At 39.9% G+C, this 17318-nt stretch overlaps 1 protein-coding gene across 1 annotated transcript in view; it reads left to right on the forward strand.

Annotated features, from left to right (window-relative positions):
* Nucleotides 1–654: 654 nt before the first annotated feature.
* Nucleotides 655–17318, forward strand: part of LONRF2 (LON peptidase N-terminal domain and ring finger 2) — a 43685-nt gene continuing 27021 nt past the window's right edge. Inside the window, exons 1-2 of the mRNA XM_045980196.1 lie at nucleotides 655–1580; nucleotides 10617–10735. Coding sequence (XP_045836152.1) covers nucleotides 899–1580; nucleotides 10617–10735 — 801 coding nt within the window. The 5' untranslated portion in view covers nucleotides 655–898. The remainder of the gene's footprint in view (nucleotides 1581–10616; nucleotides 10736–17318) is intronic.

Raw genomic sequence — 17318 nt, forward strand, 5'->3', positions numbered from 1 at the left:
TGGTTAATGAGCACAGACAGAACATTTAGTCCTTGCTCATACACCAATGTAGCTTTTAACTCCTTCTTTCCAGCAACTTCTGTCTGCTAGTACTCCACGTCAGGAGACATTTTTAAAAATCCTATTTCTGCTTTTCTAAATCCGGGGCGCAGTACAATTGCCATTTCTCAGATTCCTCCTCCTCCCAGCACCTAGCACGGGATTTCTTTAGGTTCTCTATTAAAACTAGTGTTCTAAATTCATTCTAAAATGTCCGGTGCAAAATTTAGAGTTCCATTAGGAAGCTTGCTGGAGATCTGTTCAGTGCCCACTTCAGGCTCTCCTGTCACCTAAGACAGCTTCCTGAATCAAATTCGTGACGTGCTTTGTAACTGCCTCAGCTGGAGGAGAGCTGGGCGCGGGGCCGGCATCGGACACCTGTTCCGGGCGCGGCCACGGCCGCGGCGTCGGGAAGAGAGCGCGCGGCGAAGGGCGCGTGTAGGCGAACGCGCACGCACACGCGCGTCCGGCCGCCCCGGGACCAGGAGGGAGAACGTTTCCAGGCAACGCGGACGTGGGGAGGGGGTCGCCACGTTCTCACAGGCGGCCGGGGTTACATAAGCGAGCGGGGCGAGGAAGGCGCTGGGTTTGCGCGGGGACTTGGGCTGTGTCTGCCCCGCCCCTGTCCGGGTGGGGTTGTGGCCCTGCGGGACTGGCCTCCCACGCCGCGCGGGGGACACCGCCCAGCCTTGCGCCCTCCCCCGCCTGTGGTAGCCGCGGCCGCGAGCGGCCACCCCCAGACGCGCGTGGCCCTCGGCGAAGGCGGCGGCCGCGCTCCCGCCGCCCGGCCCCAGGCAGCGGAGCATCCTCTCGCTTAGGCTTTTTCCGTCCCGGCTTACAGCGCCGCAGCCTCGCAGCTATGAGCCCCGAACCGGTCCCGCCGCCGCCGCCCCCGCCCCAGTGCCCCGGCTGCGACTGCGGGGAGCCGTTCGCCAAACGCTTGGAAAAGGGCGACGAGGCCTTCCGCGCTGGCGAGTATGAAATGGCAGCGGAGCTCTTTCGCTCGATGCTGGCCGGGCTGGCGCAGCCCGACCGCGGCCTGTGCCTGCGGCTGGGGGACGCGCTGGCTCGCGCGGGCCGTTTACCCGAGGCCCTGGGCGCGTTCCGCGGCGCCGCGCGGCTCGGGGCGCTGCGGCCCGAGGAGCTGGGGGAGCTGGTGGGCAGCCTCGCGTGCGCCCTGGGCCGGCGCGAGTGGCGGCTACAGGATGGGAGGCCGGGCCGCGCCCCCGAGGAGCCGCGTGGGGAGCAGTCGGCCTCGGCGCCCATCGCGCCCCGTGACCTGCTGGGCTGTCCGCGCTGCCAGAGGTTGCTCCACAAGCCGGTGACCCTACCGTGCGGGCTAACGGTGTGCAAGCGCTGCGTGGAGTCGGGGACGGCCCGACCGCAGGCCCGGCGAGTCAACGTGGTGCTGAACGGCCTGCTGGAGAAGTGCTTCCCGGCCGAGTGTCGCGTGCGCAGGCTGGCGGGCCAGGCGCGGACTCTGCAGCGCCAGCAGCAGCCCGAGGCCGCGCTGCTCAGGAGCGACCAGGCTCTGGATCTGGGTAAGTCGGCCTTGGGAGCTGGCCCGCCAGCCTTGCCCACCTGTCGAGTAGCAGAGGTGGACATGGAGAGCTTTGTTCAGGCTTAGGGGCTGTTTTCTTACGAAGGTGGTAAGGTCAGCCAGCAACCGGGGTGGCTGGTGTCAGAGGCCAGCTGCCCCTCCGTAGTCCTGTCTTTTACAGAACCTGCGAGGCCAGGCCTGCCTTTCACTCCCATCTGAGCTGTCTAGAAGTGAGAGGATGACCAAGTGGTTTTTATTTGCCAGCAGGAAAATGCGAATGACTAACACCCTCGAGGCGCACAAACGGAGTGCCTTGGTGATGTGGAGGATTTGCTCTGGGGGTTTCAGCTAAAGAATTCAGGAAGGATCCCCTTGCATTCTGCTTTTATTACTTGTACATTCTCTCTTAAAGGGCATTAGATGCTGTTTTGATGTGATTAGCTTATTAGATTGTTGTATTAACTGGTGTCTGTGTTTAATTTTTAAAAAATAACTAAAATCTGCGACCAGCACCAGGCTCTTTGACCCCTCCCCCCACCTGTTAAGAATGTGTAGATTAAAAGACCAGACTTCCTTTTGCTACAGGTTATATGTGATTTAAACCACTAGCCAAGAAGAATTGGTTTAATTTTTTGTTACTGAAAGAATCTTGTGTGCTGTAGTCATTATGCATTTTATTTTAAATTTAGAGTTAAGGTTTTCTCTTTTAGAGGGCGCACCTGTGTTTAACTGGGGGATTCTTTGTTGAAGTAGAGCAGTGAAATTGCGTTATATAACAAGTATTCTGTACCATTTTTGCAGCCAATATATCCACACTGTAGCAGGCTGTATATTTTTTAATTTTCATCTATCTTGTTTATGTATATGTAGCATGGAGCAGCACTATCCAGTGGAAATACTGTGTAAGCCACATAATGTAATTTTAAATGTCCTTTTAGCCACATGTAAAAAGTGAGTAGAAGCAGATGAGATTTATCTTAATATTTTTTAAACCTATACATCCAGAATATTATTTCACCATACCTTCAATGTAAAAAAATGGAGATTTTACTTTAAAAACCTTTCAAATGCATTGTGTATTTTACATGTGCTGCCTACCCCAATTTGGATACAAAATTTTCATCAGAAATACTTCCTTTATATTTCAGTTTCATAGAATTTAGGGTTGAAAAAGTAGATTGTCATATTGAAACTGTTCCAAATTCAAAATTTTCCACTGGTCAATATCAGCTTTTAAATTTAAATTAGTTAAAATTAAAAAGTAAATATCTCCGTTCCCCTGTTGCTCCAGCCCCATTTCTGTTGCCTGCTAGCCACACTAGTAGCTACTGTCTTAGACAATAGAAGTATAGAATTTTTAAAAACAATTGTTGGGGTACCTGGGTGACCAAGTCAGTTAAACGGCTGACTCTTGATTTTGGCTTAGGTCAGGATCAAACCCAGTGGCAGGCTCCCTGCTCAGTGGGGAGTCTGCTTCTCTCTGTCTCTCTCTCTCTCTCTTCCCCTTCTCCCCATCTGCCCCTCCCCCTGCTCATGCTCTCTCTAAAATAAATAAATCTTCAAGATTAAAAAAAAAAACAGCTTCTGGAAATGTAGAAGATCACAATATCAACTGTTGGAGAAGATGGAGAAAATGAGAACTATCATATGCTACAGATGGGTCTGCAAATTATACACCTGGAAAATTGTTTCGTAGTATTTGAAATGTTAGATAGGTCCTTTGGCTGAGCAGTTTCAGTAAGGTTTGCCTGTATGTGCACTGAAAGAATGTACAAGAATGTGCAAGAGTGTATATCCTTATGTAGAGATAGCCCTGAAGGGGAAGCAACCCACATGTCCAATAAGAATGCAATAAGGGACTATATTATGATGCCTTTTGAAATACTATACAGAAAGAAAGTAAACCAGCTACAGTTACACACTACAATGTGAAGAAATCACAAACACAATGTTGGGTGAAAGAAGCCAGACTCACAAGCCTTTTTACTGTGTGATTCTATTTGTAAATCCAAACAGGCAAAATTACTGTAGCATATTATAAGTAAGGGCAATGGTTACCTTTAGGAAGCAAAATATTAGCAGATTGAATCCAGTGGTACACTTAAAACACCTCACAATCAAGTAAAGTGTTCATTTAATCCTTGTATATCAGCCAATGTAATTCACTACATCTATAGAATAGAGAAAAATCATATGACCTGTGTTAACATCTTTTAGGAAAGTAGGAATACAGGGGAACAGTCTTAATATATTAAGGAACATCTACAAGAATCTGTACCAGGGAAATACAAATCAAAACCACAATGAGATACACCACACACTTGTGAGAATGGCTGAAATTAACAACTAAGGAAACAACCCATGTTGGCGAGGATGTGGAGAAAGGGGAACCCTCTTACATTGTTGGTTGGAATGCAAGCTGGTGCAGCCACTCTGGAAAACAGAAGGAGATCCCTCAAAAAGTTGAAAATAGAGTTACCCTATGACCCAGTAATTGCACTACTAGGTATTTAGCCAAAGAATACAAAAATAGTAATTTGAAGGAACACATGCACCCCAGTGTTCATAGCAGCAATGTCCACAATAGCCAAACTATGAAAAGAACCCAGATGTTCATTGACAGGTGAATGGCTAAAGATGTATATATATGCAATGGAATATTCCTCAGGCATCAGAAAGAATGAAATCTTGCTATCTCTAATGACATGGATGGAAATGGTATTATGCTAAGTGAAATAAGTCAGAAAAAGTCAAATACCATATGATTTCACTCATATGTGGAATATAAGAAGCCAAACAGATGAATATAGGGGAAAGGAAGGAAAAGTAAAATAAGATAAAAATGGAGAGAGAGGCAAACCATCAGAGACTCTTAACTCTAGGAAACAAACAGGGTTGCTGGAGGGGAGGCGGGTGGGGGAAAGGGATAATTGGGTGATAGGCATTAAGGAGAGCACTTGATATATGTAATAACACTGGGTGTTATATGCAGCTGATGAATAACTAAATTCTACCCCTAAAACTAATAATACACTATATGTTAACTAAATTTAATTTACATTAAAAAAAATCTTAAGCAACCATCATAATGATGAAATACTGAATGTTTTCCCCTGAAGGAAAAGGTGAGAATGGTGTTCGCTGCCATCACTGCCATTTTGCATTGTGTAAAGATTCTAGCTGGTACTGCGAGGAGAAAAACGGTATTGAGGTTGGAAAAATAAAACATTATTTATAGATGACATGTTGGAGTACATAGGAACTTCAGAGGAGCATTTGAACTATTAGAAATTATAAGTGGATTATCAAGATTGTTGACTATAAGGTTAATACAGAAAGATCAGTGATAATTATATATACTTTGTAAAAAAACAGAATAGAAAATCCACTTATGTAATCAAAAAAGTCGTCAGGGTAGATCTTGAAATACTTGAAAGTTGTTCAAGACCTCTATACTGAAAATACAACGCATTTCTGCGAGAAATTAAATAAGTGGAAGACGTCAGTTTTGTGCATATTGAACCACAGATTTAGTGCATTCTCAGTCAAAATCTCACCTCACGGTTTGGGTGGAAATTGATGAATGGCCAAGGCGATAATGAGGAAAAATAAGAAAGCTGGAGAACTGATACTATAAGATACAGAGGCTTATTATAATACAGCTACAGAAATTAGCACAGAGTTGTATTGGCCCAAGTATAGACACATAGAAAAGAGGGGCACCTGGGTGGCTCAGTGGGTTGGAGCCTCTGCCTTTGGCTCGGGTCATGGTCCCAGGGTCCTGGGATTGAGCCCCGTGTCAGGCTCTCGGCTCCGTAGAGAGCCTGCTTTCTCCTTTCTCTCTGCCTGCCTCTCTGCCGATTTGTGATCTGTATCTGTCAAATGAATAAATAAAACCTTTTAAAAAAATAGTCTGTTGCCTATCCATTTGGGAAAAAATGAACCTAGATGCCCATTGCACATCACACATGGAAATTATAATCAGATATCTAAAAGAAATCATAGAATATTTTCATAAACTTAGGGTAGGTGATACTTTTTAAGACACAAAAAGCATAACCATATAGGAAAAGATAGATAAATTTGATTTAATTAAAATGAATAATTTCTGTTCCCCAGAGACCTCCCAAAAGAGTAAAAAGGTGATGGGTATTTGCAATATGTATCTAAATGAGAATGTCAGTTCAGAATACTGTAAAGAATGTGTGCAGTTCAAGAGCAAAAAGGGAAGTCTCTCTAATAGGCAGAGTTGAACAGATGCTTTGTAAAACTAGATATCAAAATGGGCAATAAATATATGGAAGGGTGCCCAATGTAATTACTTATCAAATGCAAATTTAAAATAAGATATTAAAGCATACCTGAAAATGAAAAAGAGTAACCGTATCTAGTTTTGGCAAGTATTGGAAGCAGTTGAAACTCTTACATTGCTGGTGGAAGTGAAAACTGGTGCAAGTTAAATATGTTTGGGAGTGCCTACTAAAGATAAACATAAACATAACTTCTGGCACAGTATTTCCATTTTTTAGTATATGCCAAATAGAAATTAATGCTTACGCCAACAAAAGACATCTGTAAGAATCTTCATGGCAGATATATATATACACACGCACACACACATATATATACACATAAATACTTGCCAAAAATATTTGGATAACAACCTGCCAGTAGAATGAGTATATAAATCAAGTCATACAGTGTATTATGCAGCAAGTTTTGTTTTTTTTTTTTAAGAAACAGAGACATACAGCAATATGGAGGAGTCTCAGAAAATGATAGTGACAGAGAAGAGTACATTCTATTCATATAACCCTGTGTATAAATTTAGAATAAGGTGAAAGTAGTACACGGTGATAGAAGTCAGAATGGTGGTTACCTTTAGGAAAGGTACGACCTTGGAAAGTATGCAAAGGAGCCTTCTTACGCCCTGATCTGGATAGTGATCATTCAGGTGTATATGTATGTGAAAGTTCAAGATACACACTTAACGATTTGTAGCCTTGACTTTGTAAGTCCTACATCACTTTGAACAAATAACCCATGAGGGGTACTGCCGTTTATTCTTTCTCTTCACCAGGACCACTACTTAGCTGTCATTGCTTTGTGTATCAAATCATTCAACTCTTCCTAAATAACACGTGTAGAGTTCTCTCCTTCTCATCACTGCCCACTCATATGACAGGTCTTATGGTGGTAACTCTAGCTCCCAGCATGATGATGACCCTGGGTTGCAGTTGGAAAACGGTCTTTGATTAACCCTAAACACAAATGTAGAGAATAGACTATCTCTTCTTTGCCTTACAAAGCCTGGTTCTCAAACTGTACTCTTGTTGACTCCTTTCCTCATACAAGGGATAATTGATCAACTGTTTGGATATTTTTATCAGTTTCTTGGAAGGTGCCCACATGCAGTTTTCTTCCATAAGCTGTCTCCACACAAAGAATTTTAAGTTGCTTTTCCTTTTCCATTTATTTTTTGTGATTCCTCCAAAAATTCTCTCAGTTTTATTAAACTTAAGGCTTAATGCTTAGGAAATGTATAGGGATTTATTTGAAATGTTTTAAAAGATTAAATTATGAAGTTCTGGCTTCATAAATGGATTGCCAAATGGTGGAAGTCAACAAAGAAAACGGTTTGATGGGAAGTGATTGTTTTGGACTCGAGTAAAAGGAGACTTTAGAATGTGAGGGGTAGAGAGGCAGGCACCTGGGTGGTTCGGTGGGTTAAGCCTCTGTCTTCGTCTCAGGTCATGATCTCAGGGTCCTGGGATCAAGCCCTGCATCAGGCTCTCTGCTCAAGGAGCCTGCTTCACCCTCTCTCTCTGCCTACTTGTGATCTCTCTCTGTCTCTGTATCAAATAAATTAATAAAATCTTTAAAAAAAAAAAAGAATGTGAGGAGTAGAGGTTTAAATGTATTCATTAGAAAAGAATGATTAAAAATAAAGGTAAATGAGTGTTTTTAACTCCAAAAATTTTGTCAAGATCAAGTAAGTTAACAGAAGTGTAAGCAAGGAAATAATGAAGAAAACATTAGTGAAACAAAATAAAACAAAATTGAGTTTGCTAAGAGGTCAGAAGCTGGTTCATTACAAAGACCAATAAAAGAAGCAAATGTTTGGCAAATGTGAGGAAGAAAAAGCATAAATGGGATCAAGAATGAAGAGAAAGCATAATTGCAGATATAAAAGAACATAACATATTTTAAAGACTGTGTAAAAAGGAGAATTTTAAGGAAACTATAAATTATCAAAATTGACCCAAGAAGTAAAAGCTTGACATTGACCAATAATCATAAACAAAATAGAAGTGTTACTCAGGGCTTTTGTCTTGAAAAAGACACTGTGGTCAAGCAAGTTTGAACAAACTTTCAAGGAAGATTAACTTTCATCTTATTTCAGATCATAGAGAGATATGGAAAATTTTGCATTTAATTTTGTAAGATTAATATAGTTTTGATACTACAATCAAGTAAAGCTTAAGAAAAAATTTATAGGCTAGTCTTACGTATGTACATTAGTTGCCAAAATCTTAATTAAATTTCTTAGTATTTGAATCCAGCCATATAGTAAGACTGAAGGTCAAGATGAGCTCACCCCAAGAATTTAAGGGTATTTCAGTATTAGACAAATTGTTCAATGTAATTCACTATAAAGACAGATTTAAAGAGAGACACTCCCAAGGAACCTCTCACATACTGTTATAATGCTTTCATAGGCTCGGGTCATGATCTCAAGTCCTGGGATCGAGTCCCGCGTCGGGCTCTCTGCTCAGCGGCGAGCCTGCTTCCCTCTCTCTCTGCCTGCCTCTCTGTCTGCTTGTGATCTCTCTCTGTCAAATAAATAAATAAAAAATCTTAAAAAAAAGAAAACTAGGAATAGAGAGAAATGTAATTATTTTGAATATTCTCTGTCAGGAGCTTACAGTAAACATAATTTATGTTAAAACATTCCACATGTCCTTTTTTATATTCAAGAATAAAAGAAAAATGTCTGCTATCACTACTGTTACAGCAATGTGGAAGTAAAAAAGAAACGCAAGAAATAAAACCTAACATGCCAGAGCATGCCACCTTGCACATGATATGGTTGTTTAGAAGAGTCAAGAGAATCAACTCTGGCAGAGTGGGGACAAAGTGAGAGATCTTCAGTCTCATCCACATTTGCAGCATGAGTATTTAAGTTCAAACTATAGTTCTAGCAGGCTTTTTTTTTTTTTTTGAGATTTTCAAAATCTCTACAGGTTATTTTTGTATTTGAAAGTGCATTTAATTGTGCATTTGAGGAACTTTCACTTAGTCTTCAGTTGGAAATGATTAATCTGTAATTATATTTACTTTATAATGACATATTCCAGAGACAAATATGAGAAGAATCTAATAGAATTCTACAAAGAGCTTCTAAACAACAAAAAAATGCTCATTTTAAAACCATATGCTTGTAGATTGACATCCATATTTCATATTCCAAGATGAAAAACATAAAATCTCATTAAAGATCATAACCAACACATGGAAATTTTCAACTCATTTTGATTATACGGAACACCAACTTTGAACTTTAAGGAAATGTCCCTTTTCCCAAAGAATTCCATTCTTCTAATTAGGAGACCTGTGTTTAAAAAGTACTAAATTATTACTGTTATTTTTAAATTTTGTCAATAAAAAATTTTGCGTGAAAATTTGTTTTCTCTCTTGTTATATAAGGACCTGTACAATAGCCTTAAGTTTCTCCCTGGCCTACAAAACCTAAAATACTGTTTGGCTTTTTGCAGAAAAAATCTTTAACCAGTCAATGTTATTTTAAAAGATCCAACTTTTATTGCTAGATTCTCCATTTCTGCCATTTCTTTCCTCTTTTTCCGCCTTTTTTCCTTGTCAGATCTTCCCTATATTATACATATGTAGCAATAACACAGTCATAAGTAGCCCCACCATGTCTTGATGTAATATCCTTTTGCATGAGTTCTGTTATGTACACTTGCTCACTTACCTGCATAAACTAAGAGGAGACATAGTGGCATTTAGAAAGTACCAAGTTTGAGAGAGAGTCAGGGTCTAGGGTTTGGAGCAAACTGAAACAGGTATTAGGTAGAGAAATGAGAACACATTAGGTACTTAGAATATTATTGTCAATTAAAATGCATGCTATTGCTCTATAACAAAGATGCTGTGATGAGTGTAGGTAGACTGAACCAGGTCCATCAGTATGAAAATGGCTGTGATGTCTCTCCTTTCATGAGCTCTGGCTTTGTCACTTTCCCATGGTACCTTGCCAAGTCAGGGACTTCACATACCATACATCAGCTCATAGAGTCACTCTTGACTTCTGCGTAGGTAGGTGTTTCTCCATAGTCTCATACGAGCAGTTCTCAAGCTCTCTTCTGTTTGAGGAAGTTTTTTTCCCCTTCTTTTCTCACTTAAGATGACATACTGTAGGTACAGTTTTGATGGTAAGTCCACATCCATGCAGTTGTAAAAGAAAACAAATTATGCGTTTTTGTTTCTTGAGTATGAATTTCCTTGTGTACTTTCAAGAGAGTTATTTATTTATTAAAGATTTTATTTATTTAACAGAGAGAGCACAAGCAGACAAAGGGAGAGGGAGAAGCAGGCTCCTCACTTAGCAAAGAGCCAGATGCAGAGCTTAATCCTAGGACCTTGGGATCATGACCTGAGCTGAAGGCAGATGTGTAACCCATTGAGCCACCTAGGCACCCTACAAGAAAGTTATTTTAACTCTTCATTTTTAAGGCCTAGTTATAGCATTAAGATGATTCAGCAATTACTAATTATTATTGTAGATTATCCTGTGCCTAGTCTTGGTGCATTTTGAAGTCTTGTTAATACTCTTTCTGTTTTCCTAAGAGAAGCTATGTAAAGTATCCTTATCAAGCTATTAAACCACATATGATTTGAGGGCGGAAATATTTCTTTTGCCTTTATGTTTATTTTCCAATTTAATATTTTTAGTGACCTAAAGATTTATTTTTAAATGTAGTCATTTTAATTTTTTTCTGTTGCCCATGTCTTTCAGCTCCTAGAGATAATTCGTTATTGCTGCTGCGAGCAGAGTTATATTTAACCATGAAGAACTATGAGCAGGCTCTCCAGGATGCCAGTGCAGTTTGTCAGAATGAACCTCGCTTAACTAAGGTATTTGACTAAGGTATTTGTTAGCTTTGGAGATAATAAATGTAAGTTTATGGGATTTGCTTAAGAATAAACTAGTGATTGTGATTAGGTACCTACACATGGTGTTGATTTCCTTCATGATAGTAGTCTGAATGTACCAATCCACTTCTTAATAAGCCAACTCAGTTTAAAAGACCAAAAAGTCTCCCAAATGGATTAGTTAAGAAACACTACTGGGTATTTACCCCAAAGATACAGAGGTAGTGAAAAGAAGGGCCATACGCTCCCCAATGTTCATAGCAGCAATGGCCACAATAGCCAAACTGTGGAGAAAGCCAAGATGCCCTTCAACAGACGAATGGTTAAAGAAGATGTGGTCCATATACACAATGGACTGTTACTCAGCCATTAGAAAGGATGAATGCCCAACTTTTGTATCAACATGGATGGAACTGGAGGAGATTATGCTGAGTGAAATAAGTCAAGCAGAGAAAGTCAATAATCATATGGTTTCACTTACTTGTGGAACATAAGGAATAACATGGAGGACATTAGGAGAAGGACAAGAAAAGTGAAGGAGGAGGCATCAGAGGGATGAGATGAACCAGGAGAGACTGTGGACTCTGAGAAATAAACTGAGGATTTTAGAGGGGAGGGGGATAGGGGATGAGTGAGCATGTGGTGGGTATTAAGGAAGGCATATGTTGCATGGAGCACTGGGTATCATATGTAAACAATGAATCTTGGAACACGACATCAAAAACTAATGATGTACTGTATGGTGACTAACATAACACAATTAATTAAAAAATAGTTTAGATTACTTTTAGGAGATATTTAGCTGAATAATATGACTTTTTAGTAAGTGAATATATAAACAATGATAAAATTGTATAAATTTGTGAGTAAAGGGGAAATGGTTAAAATTACACTTTAGTAAGTTCCTATAATAATCATGATTAACAGATTATATGTTGTTAGTGAACGGTAAGTGTTTTGTATGTATTTTGGAATAATTTTAGCCTACGTTGGAAAGATCTAATATTGCTCTCTGTGATGACACAAAATAAACTTTGTTAATATAAAAACAATGGCTGAGGGGTGCCTGGGTGGCTCAGTGGGTTAAACCTCTGCCTTCGGCTCAGGTCATGATCTCAGGGTCCTGGGATTCAGCCTCGCATTGGGCCCTCTGCACAGCAGGGAGCCTGCTTCCCTCTCTCTCTCCACCTGCCTCTCTGCCTACTTGTGATCTCTCTCCCTGTCAAATAAATAAATAAAATCTTAAAAAATGATAGTTTAAGTTGTCGCTGAGGATTAAAAAGCCAAACAATGAAAGTTGTATGTCTTTAGGGTTTATTGCAAATCTGTGGACCTCAATTCTTGGTAAGTGCCTAGTGAAAAACAACATTAATAGAAGTATACCCTAATAAATCAATTTAAGATAATGAAGGATAGAAATTTGTTTCCAGGTTAATACTGTAACTAAAGGATTAGAGCAGAAGTGACATTAGAAAGTAAGTTGAAAGGACTGAGGGAAGGATGAAGTGTCCTACTGTGGTTGAGATGACGGAAGCACTTGTAGAACAAACTTTCGAGTTTTCAGTTGGGGACTCCTATACCAGTGTGTTTTATCTAGGCAAAAACTGTCCTTTCAAGCCATCCATCATGGCTAATACTGATTCAAAGCTTTTGGTGCAAATGGCGATAAACTAGTACTAACAAAATATTTGCCCATATCAGAAATACAAGTAGGCATGTGATAAGTTTGATCTTATCCAAACGGGTAAGCATACCTGTGCTTTTTATTTTATTTTATTCTAAGATTTTATTTATTTATTTGAGAGAGAGACAGTGAGAGAGAGCATGAGAGGGAGAAGTTCAGAGGGAGAAGCAGACTCCCCATGGAGCTGGGAGCCACATGTGGGACTTGATCCCAGGATTCCGGGATCATGACCTGAGCCGGAGGCAGTTGTTTAACCAACTGAGCCACCCAGGTGTTCATACCTGTACTTTTTAATGCTCATGGAGTCCTATGCTGGTAAAATAAGTCTCAATAGATTTCAAATTATTGAAATCTTGAGGAGTATGCTTTCTGACAATAGAATGAAAAGAGTAATTGATGACAATAAAACATTCAGGAAATCCTTAGATACCTGTTTTAATCAGATTACCTCTAAACAATCCATGGAATAAAGAAGAAATCATAAAGGAAACTAGGGACTATTTGAAATCATTGATAATAAAGGCACATTACACCTAATTAGTCATATGCAGCTAAGCAATTCTTTGAGGGAAATTTATAACAATTGTAAATGATTAAATAAGTAAGGTCTCAAAAGAGTGATCTGTTTCCTCCTGAAAAAAACTAAGAAAAGAAGAGCAAATTAAAATAAAAGTAGAAAGAAATAAATAGAAGAGCTAAGAGTCAATAAATAGAAAACAGTAAATAAAGAAAAGTCAATGAAACAAAACCTAATGTTTTGAAATGATCAGTGAAATTGATATACTTCAGATTATCAGGAAAAAGAGAAAAGGTACAGATTACTAATATCAGGAATAAGAGGAGCTATCACTAAAAATCCCACAGACCTTAAAAGGGTTTAAAAAAAGGAATAATTTTATGAACAACTTTATACCAATACATTCAACAACCTAGAATTAACAAAATCCTTGAAAGATACAAACTACCAGTGTTCATTCAAGAAGAAATAGAGAACCTCAATAACCTTATCCCTCTTTAGAGAAACTGAAGTTGTAGTTAACACCCCCCCCCCCCAAATATCACAACCAGATGAAATTACTGGTGAATTCTATCACACATTTAAGGAAGAAACAATGTCAGTCCTTCCAAGACTCTTCTGGAAAGCAGAAAAAGAGGTAACACTTATTTTATGAGAAAAGCATTATTATGATTAAAAAATAACAGGCAAAAATATTAAAAAACAACTTCAAACTGATATCTCTCATTATCTCATTTGAAAATAAATTTGTATGTATTGACAGAATGAAAAAATGCAATAAATGAAGAAGATACAGCACTTGATAAAACTGAATGCCCTTCATGTTAAAAATTTTGTATGAATGTATGAACTAGAAATGGGGGATTTCCTCAGTCTGATAACCATTATCTATGAAAACACTTACAGAAAACATCATACTTGATGGCAGGGAATGGAATGCCTTTCTGCTAGGACCAAGAAAAATAAAAGATGTTTGCTTTTACCACTTACCAATAAGGTACTGGAGGTCCTAGACAGAATGGTAAAACAAAAACAAAAAACAAGGGGCACCTGGGTGGCTCAGTGGTTTGGGCCACTGCCTTCGGCTCAGGTCATGATCTCAGGGTCCTGGGATCAAGTCCCGCATCGGGCTCTCTGCTCGGCAGGGAGCCTGCTTCCCTCTCACTCTCTCTGCTTGCCTCTCTGCCTACTTGTGATCTCTCTCTGTCAAATAAATAAATAAAATCTTTAAAAAAAAAAACAAAAAACAAAAATTAAAAGAAGAGAAAAAAAAAGAAATAAAAGTCATAAATAATAAAGAGGAAAGTGCAATACTGTCTATTCACAGTTGACATAATTGCTGGGAAATCTCAAGAAATTTACAAAAAGCTTGCAGGATATGAGGTGGTATGATAAATGAAACTAATCATATTCTACTCACCAACAAGAAACAATTATAAAATGATATTTTAAAAATAAGACTGTTACAATAGTTTTTTTAAAATGACATATTTAGGGATATTTAGGGATAAAGTTAATGAAGTACCTACAAGATCTGAAAACTACAAAACACTGCTGAGAAAAATTAAGTATCAGTAAATAGGTATAAATATGGACCATGTTCATGGATCAGAAGACTCAATGTTAATAAGATTACAGATTCCCCAAATAAAAACAACACAGCCCCAATTAAAATTCTGGTATTTTTCTTTGCATATTTTGACAAACTGACTTTAAAACATGCATATATTTATGTATGTATATATTTCCACACATTTATGGAAATACAAGGGACAGAAGAGTGAAAACTATTTTAAAAAATAAGAATGGAGTTGCAGGAAATACACTACCTGATACCAAGACTTACTATAAAGCTACAGTAATGAGACCTGTGTAGATTACTAAAACAGGAGACAGCACAGAAATACACCTACACATAAGTGGTGAATTAGTTTGTTAAAATAGTGCAAGAATAACTCTATAGGGAAAAAATAATTTTTCATGATTTTAGTAGGAGACAATTGAATATCTATTTGCCAAAAAAAAAGAACCTCAACCCTCTCTTTATATTGTATATTAAAATTAACACAAAATGAACCATAGACTTAAACATATAGCCTATAACCATAGCATATCTGAATCAAAACATAAAAATCTGACACTTTTTGTAAAGCAAAGATTTCTTAACCAGGATACAGGACAGATTGTGAAAAAAAAAAAAAAAAAGGTAAATTGGTCTTCATCAAAATTGAAAACTCCATTCTTCAAAAGATGCTGCTACAAAAACAAAATGGCAAACAGAATGGGAGAAAATATTTGCAAGATATATATCTGGTAAACCATATATTATATATAGCATATATAAAGAACACTTACCAACTCAATCATAATGTAAATAACCCAGTTAAGTAATGTGCAGGGACAGATACTTCACTAAAGAAGACTTAGGGAGGGGCGCCTGGGTGGCTCAGGGGTTAAGCCGCTGCCTTCGGCTCAGGTCAGGATCTCAGGGTCCTGGGATCCAGCCCCGCTCAGCAGGGAGCCTGCTTCCTTCCCCTCTCTCTACCTGCCTCTCTGCCTACTTGTGATCTCTCTCTGTCAAATAAATTAAAAATCTTTAAAAAAAAAAAAAAAGAGAGAGAAGAAGACATAGGGATATCAACTGAACACATGAAAAGAGGCTCCACGTGATTAGTCACTAGGAAAATTGCAAATTAAAACCTCAAGGAGATACCACTAAATACCCACCAAAATGGCTTAAACTTAAAAGACTGACCATACTAAGTGTGAACGAGGATATACAATGTGGTGGGAATGCAAAATAGTACAGCCACCATGGAAGACAGTTTCGGAAGTTTCTTTAAAGTTAAGCATACAGGGGTGCCTGGGTGGCTCAGTGGGTTAAAGCCTCTGCCTTTGGCTCAGGTCATGATCCCAGGGTCTTGGGATCAAGCCCTGCATCAGGCTCTCTACTCAGCAGGGAGTCTGCTTCTCTTCCTCTCTCTGCCTGCCTCTCTGCCTACTTGTGATCTCTGTCAAATAAATAATAAAATCTTTAAAAAAAAAAAAAGACTTCTTAAAAAAAAATAAAGTTAAGCATACACTTCCTATGTGACCTAACAATCATGTTTTTAGATATTTTCCCAAGAGAAGTAAAAAGATGTTAGTGTGATATTTATAACAGCTTAATTCGTAATAGTCAAAGACTGAAAATAATCCATAGGCCCATCAACATTTAAGAGAAGGTGTCAGCAAGATTGCAGACTAGGGGGGTCCCAACACTCATTTCCCCCACAAAATCAACAAAAACAATAAATAAACAACTATAAAGCAATGAAAACAGCTCTGGACTACAGTAAAGCAGCAGCAGCAGAAACTCTGTGGAGCTCCAGAACTAAGGATGGCCGCAAAGAAAAGTGTAGGAAGTATTTTACCTCTGTCACTCCATCTCCCAGTCCAGAGCAGCTCAACAGCAAGAAGGATCCCCTCAGAGGAATTTTACCCCATGGGGTAAAGAGAACCAGAGGACTCTTTTAATCCTTGTCATCACCATGAGCTTCTGCAGGCTTTACTACTGTGGACCCCAATACTCTTAACCAATGCTGAACCCAGCTGATGGAGCTGCCCAGAGTTCTGCCTCCGGGTCTCCTTCCCAGGGCTAGCGTTGTTGCTGTGGTGACACCTGCCCCTGGAGTCCAAGTTACTGCCCTGCTCTCCAGGACTAGAATGCTACAGGGCCTCACCATCCACAGGAAGCAGAGCTGCCTCTGTGTTGTGGCCAACCCCTTCAGTCCTAAGCCTTGCCACTGACCCACCCAACCCCTTCAGTCCTAAGCCTTGCCACTGACCCACCATTTTAAATCTGAGCTTCTGCTGCTCTGTACCGTGCATTCTGGGTCCTAAGTGATGACTTTGACCTGCTACCACTGGGTCAGGCTGCCATTGCTGTGTATCCCACCCCCTTGGTCCTGAGCTGGGGCTATGTAGCTGCTGTTGTGCCATCACTAGGGGCCATAGAGCTGCTGCTCTGTGCCCCCATCCCCTTGGTCCTGAATTGGGATACCTCTTTGCCCTGTAACCACTGGGCTATCTGCTGAGGCATCTCATCCCCCTAAACTCAAGTCACAGCAAGGAGGTCCAGAGACCCAGATGCCAGTTCCACAGGTGATCTGCACACACTCTTACACCTCAGATACTATCATCAGAGCTAAGGGAGTCTGTGGCCCAGACCATGGGCTGAGGTAGTTCTGCATATCACTGAGCCTGTGACCCCAACTTCTCTGCTGCTGTGAATGCCAGCACACCATCACCAAAGGGGATCCTCTTGGCTAGAACATAACACCTATGGACAACATAGAACAGGAGGATCCTTGCAGTCTTTACCA

This window comes from Meles meles, chromosome 16 (assembly GCF_922984935.1).
Source record: "Meles meles chromosome 16, mMelMel3.1 paternal haplotype, whole genome shotgun sequence".
NCBI classification, from domain to species: domain Eukaryota; kingdom Metazoa; phylum Chordata; class Mammalia; order Carnivora; family Mustelidae; genus Meles; species Meles meles.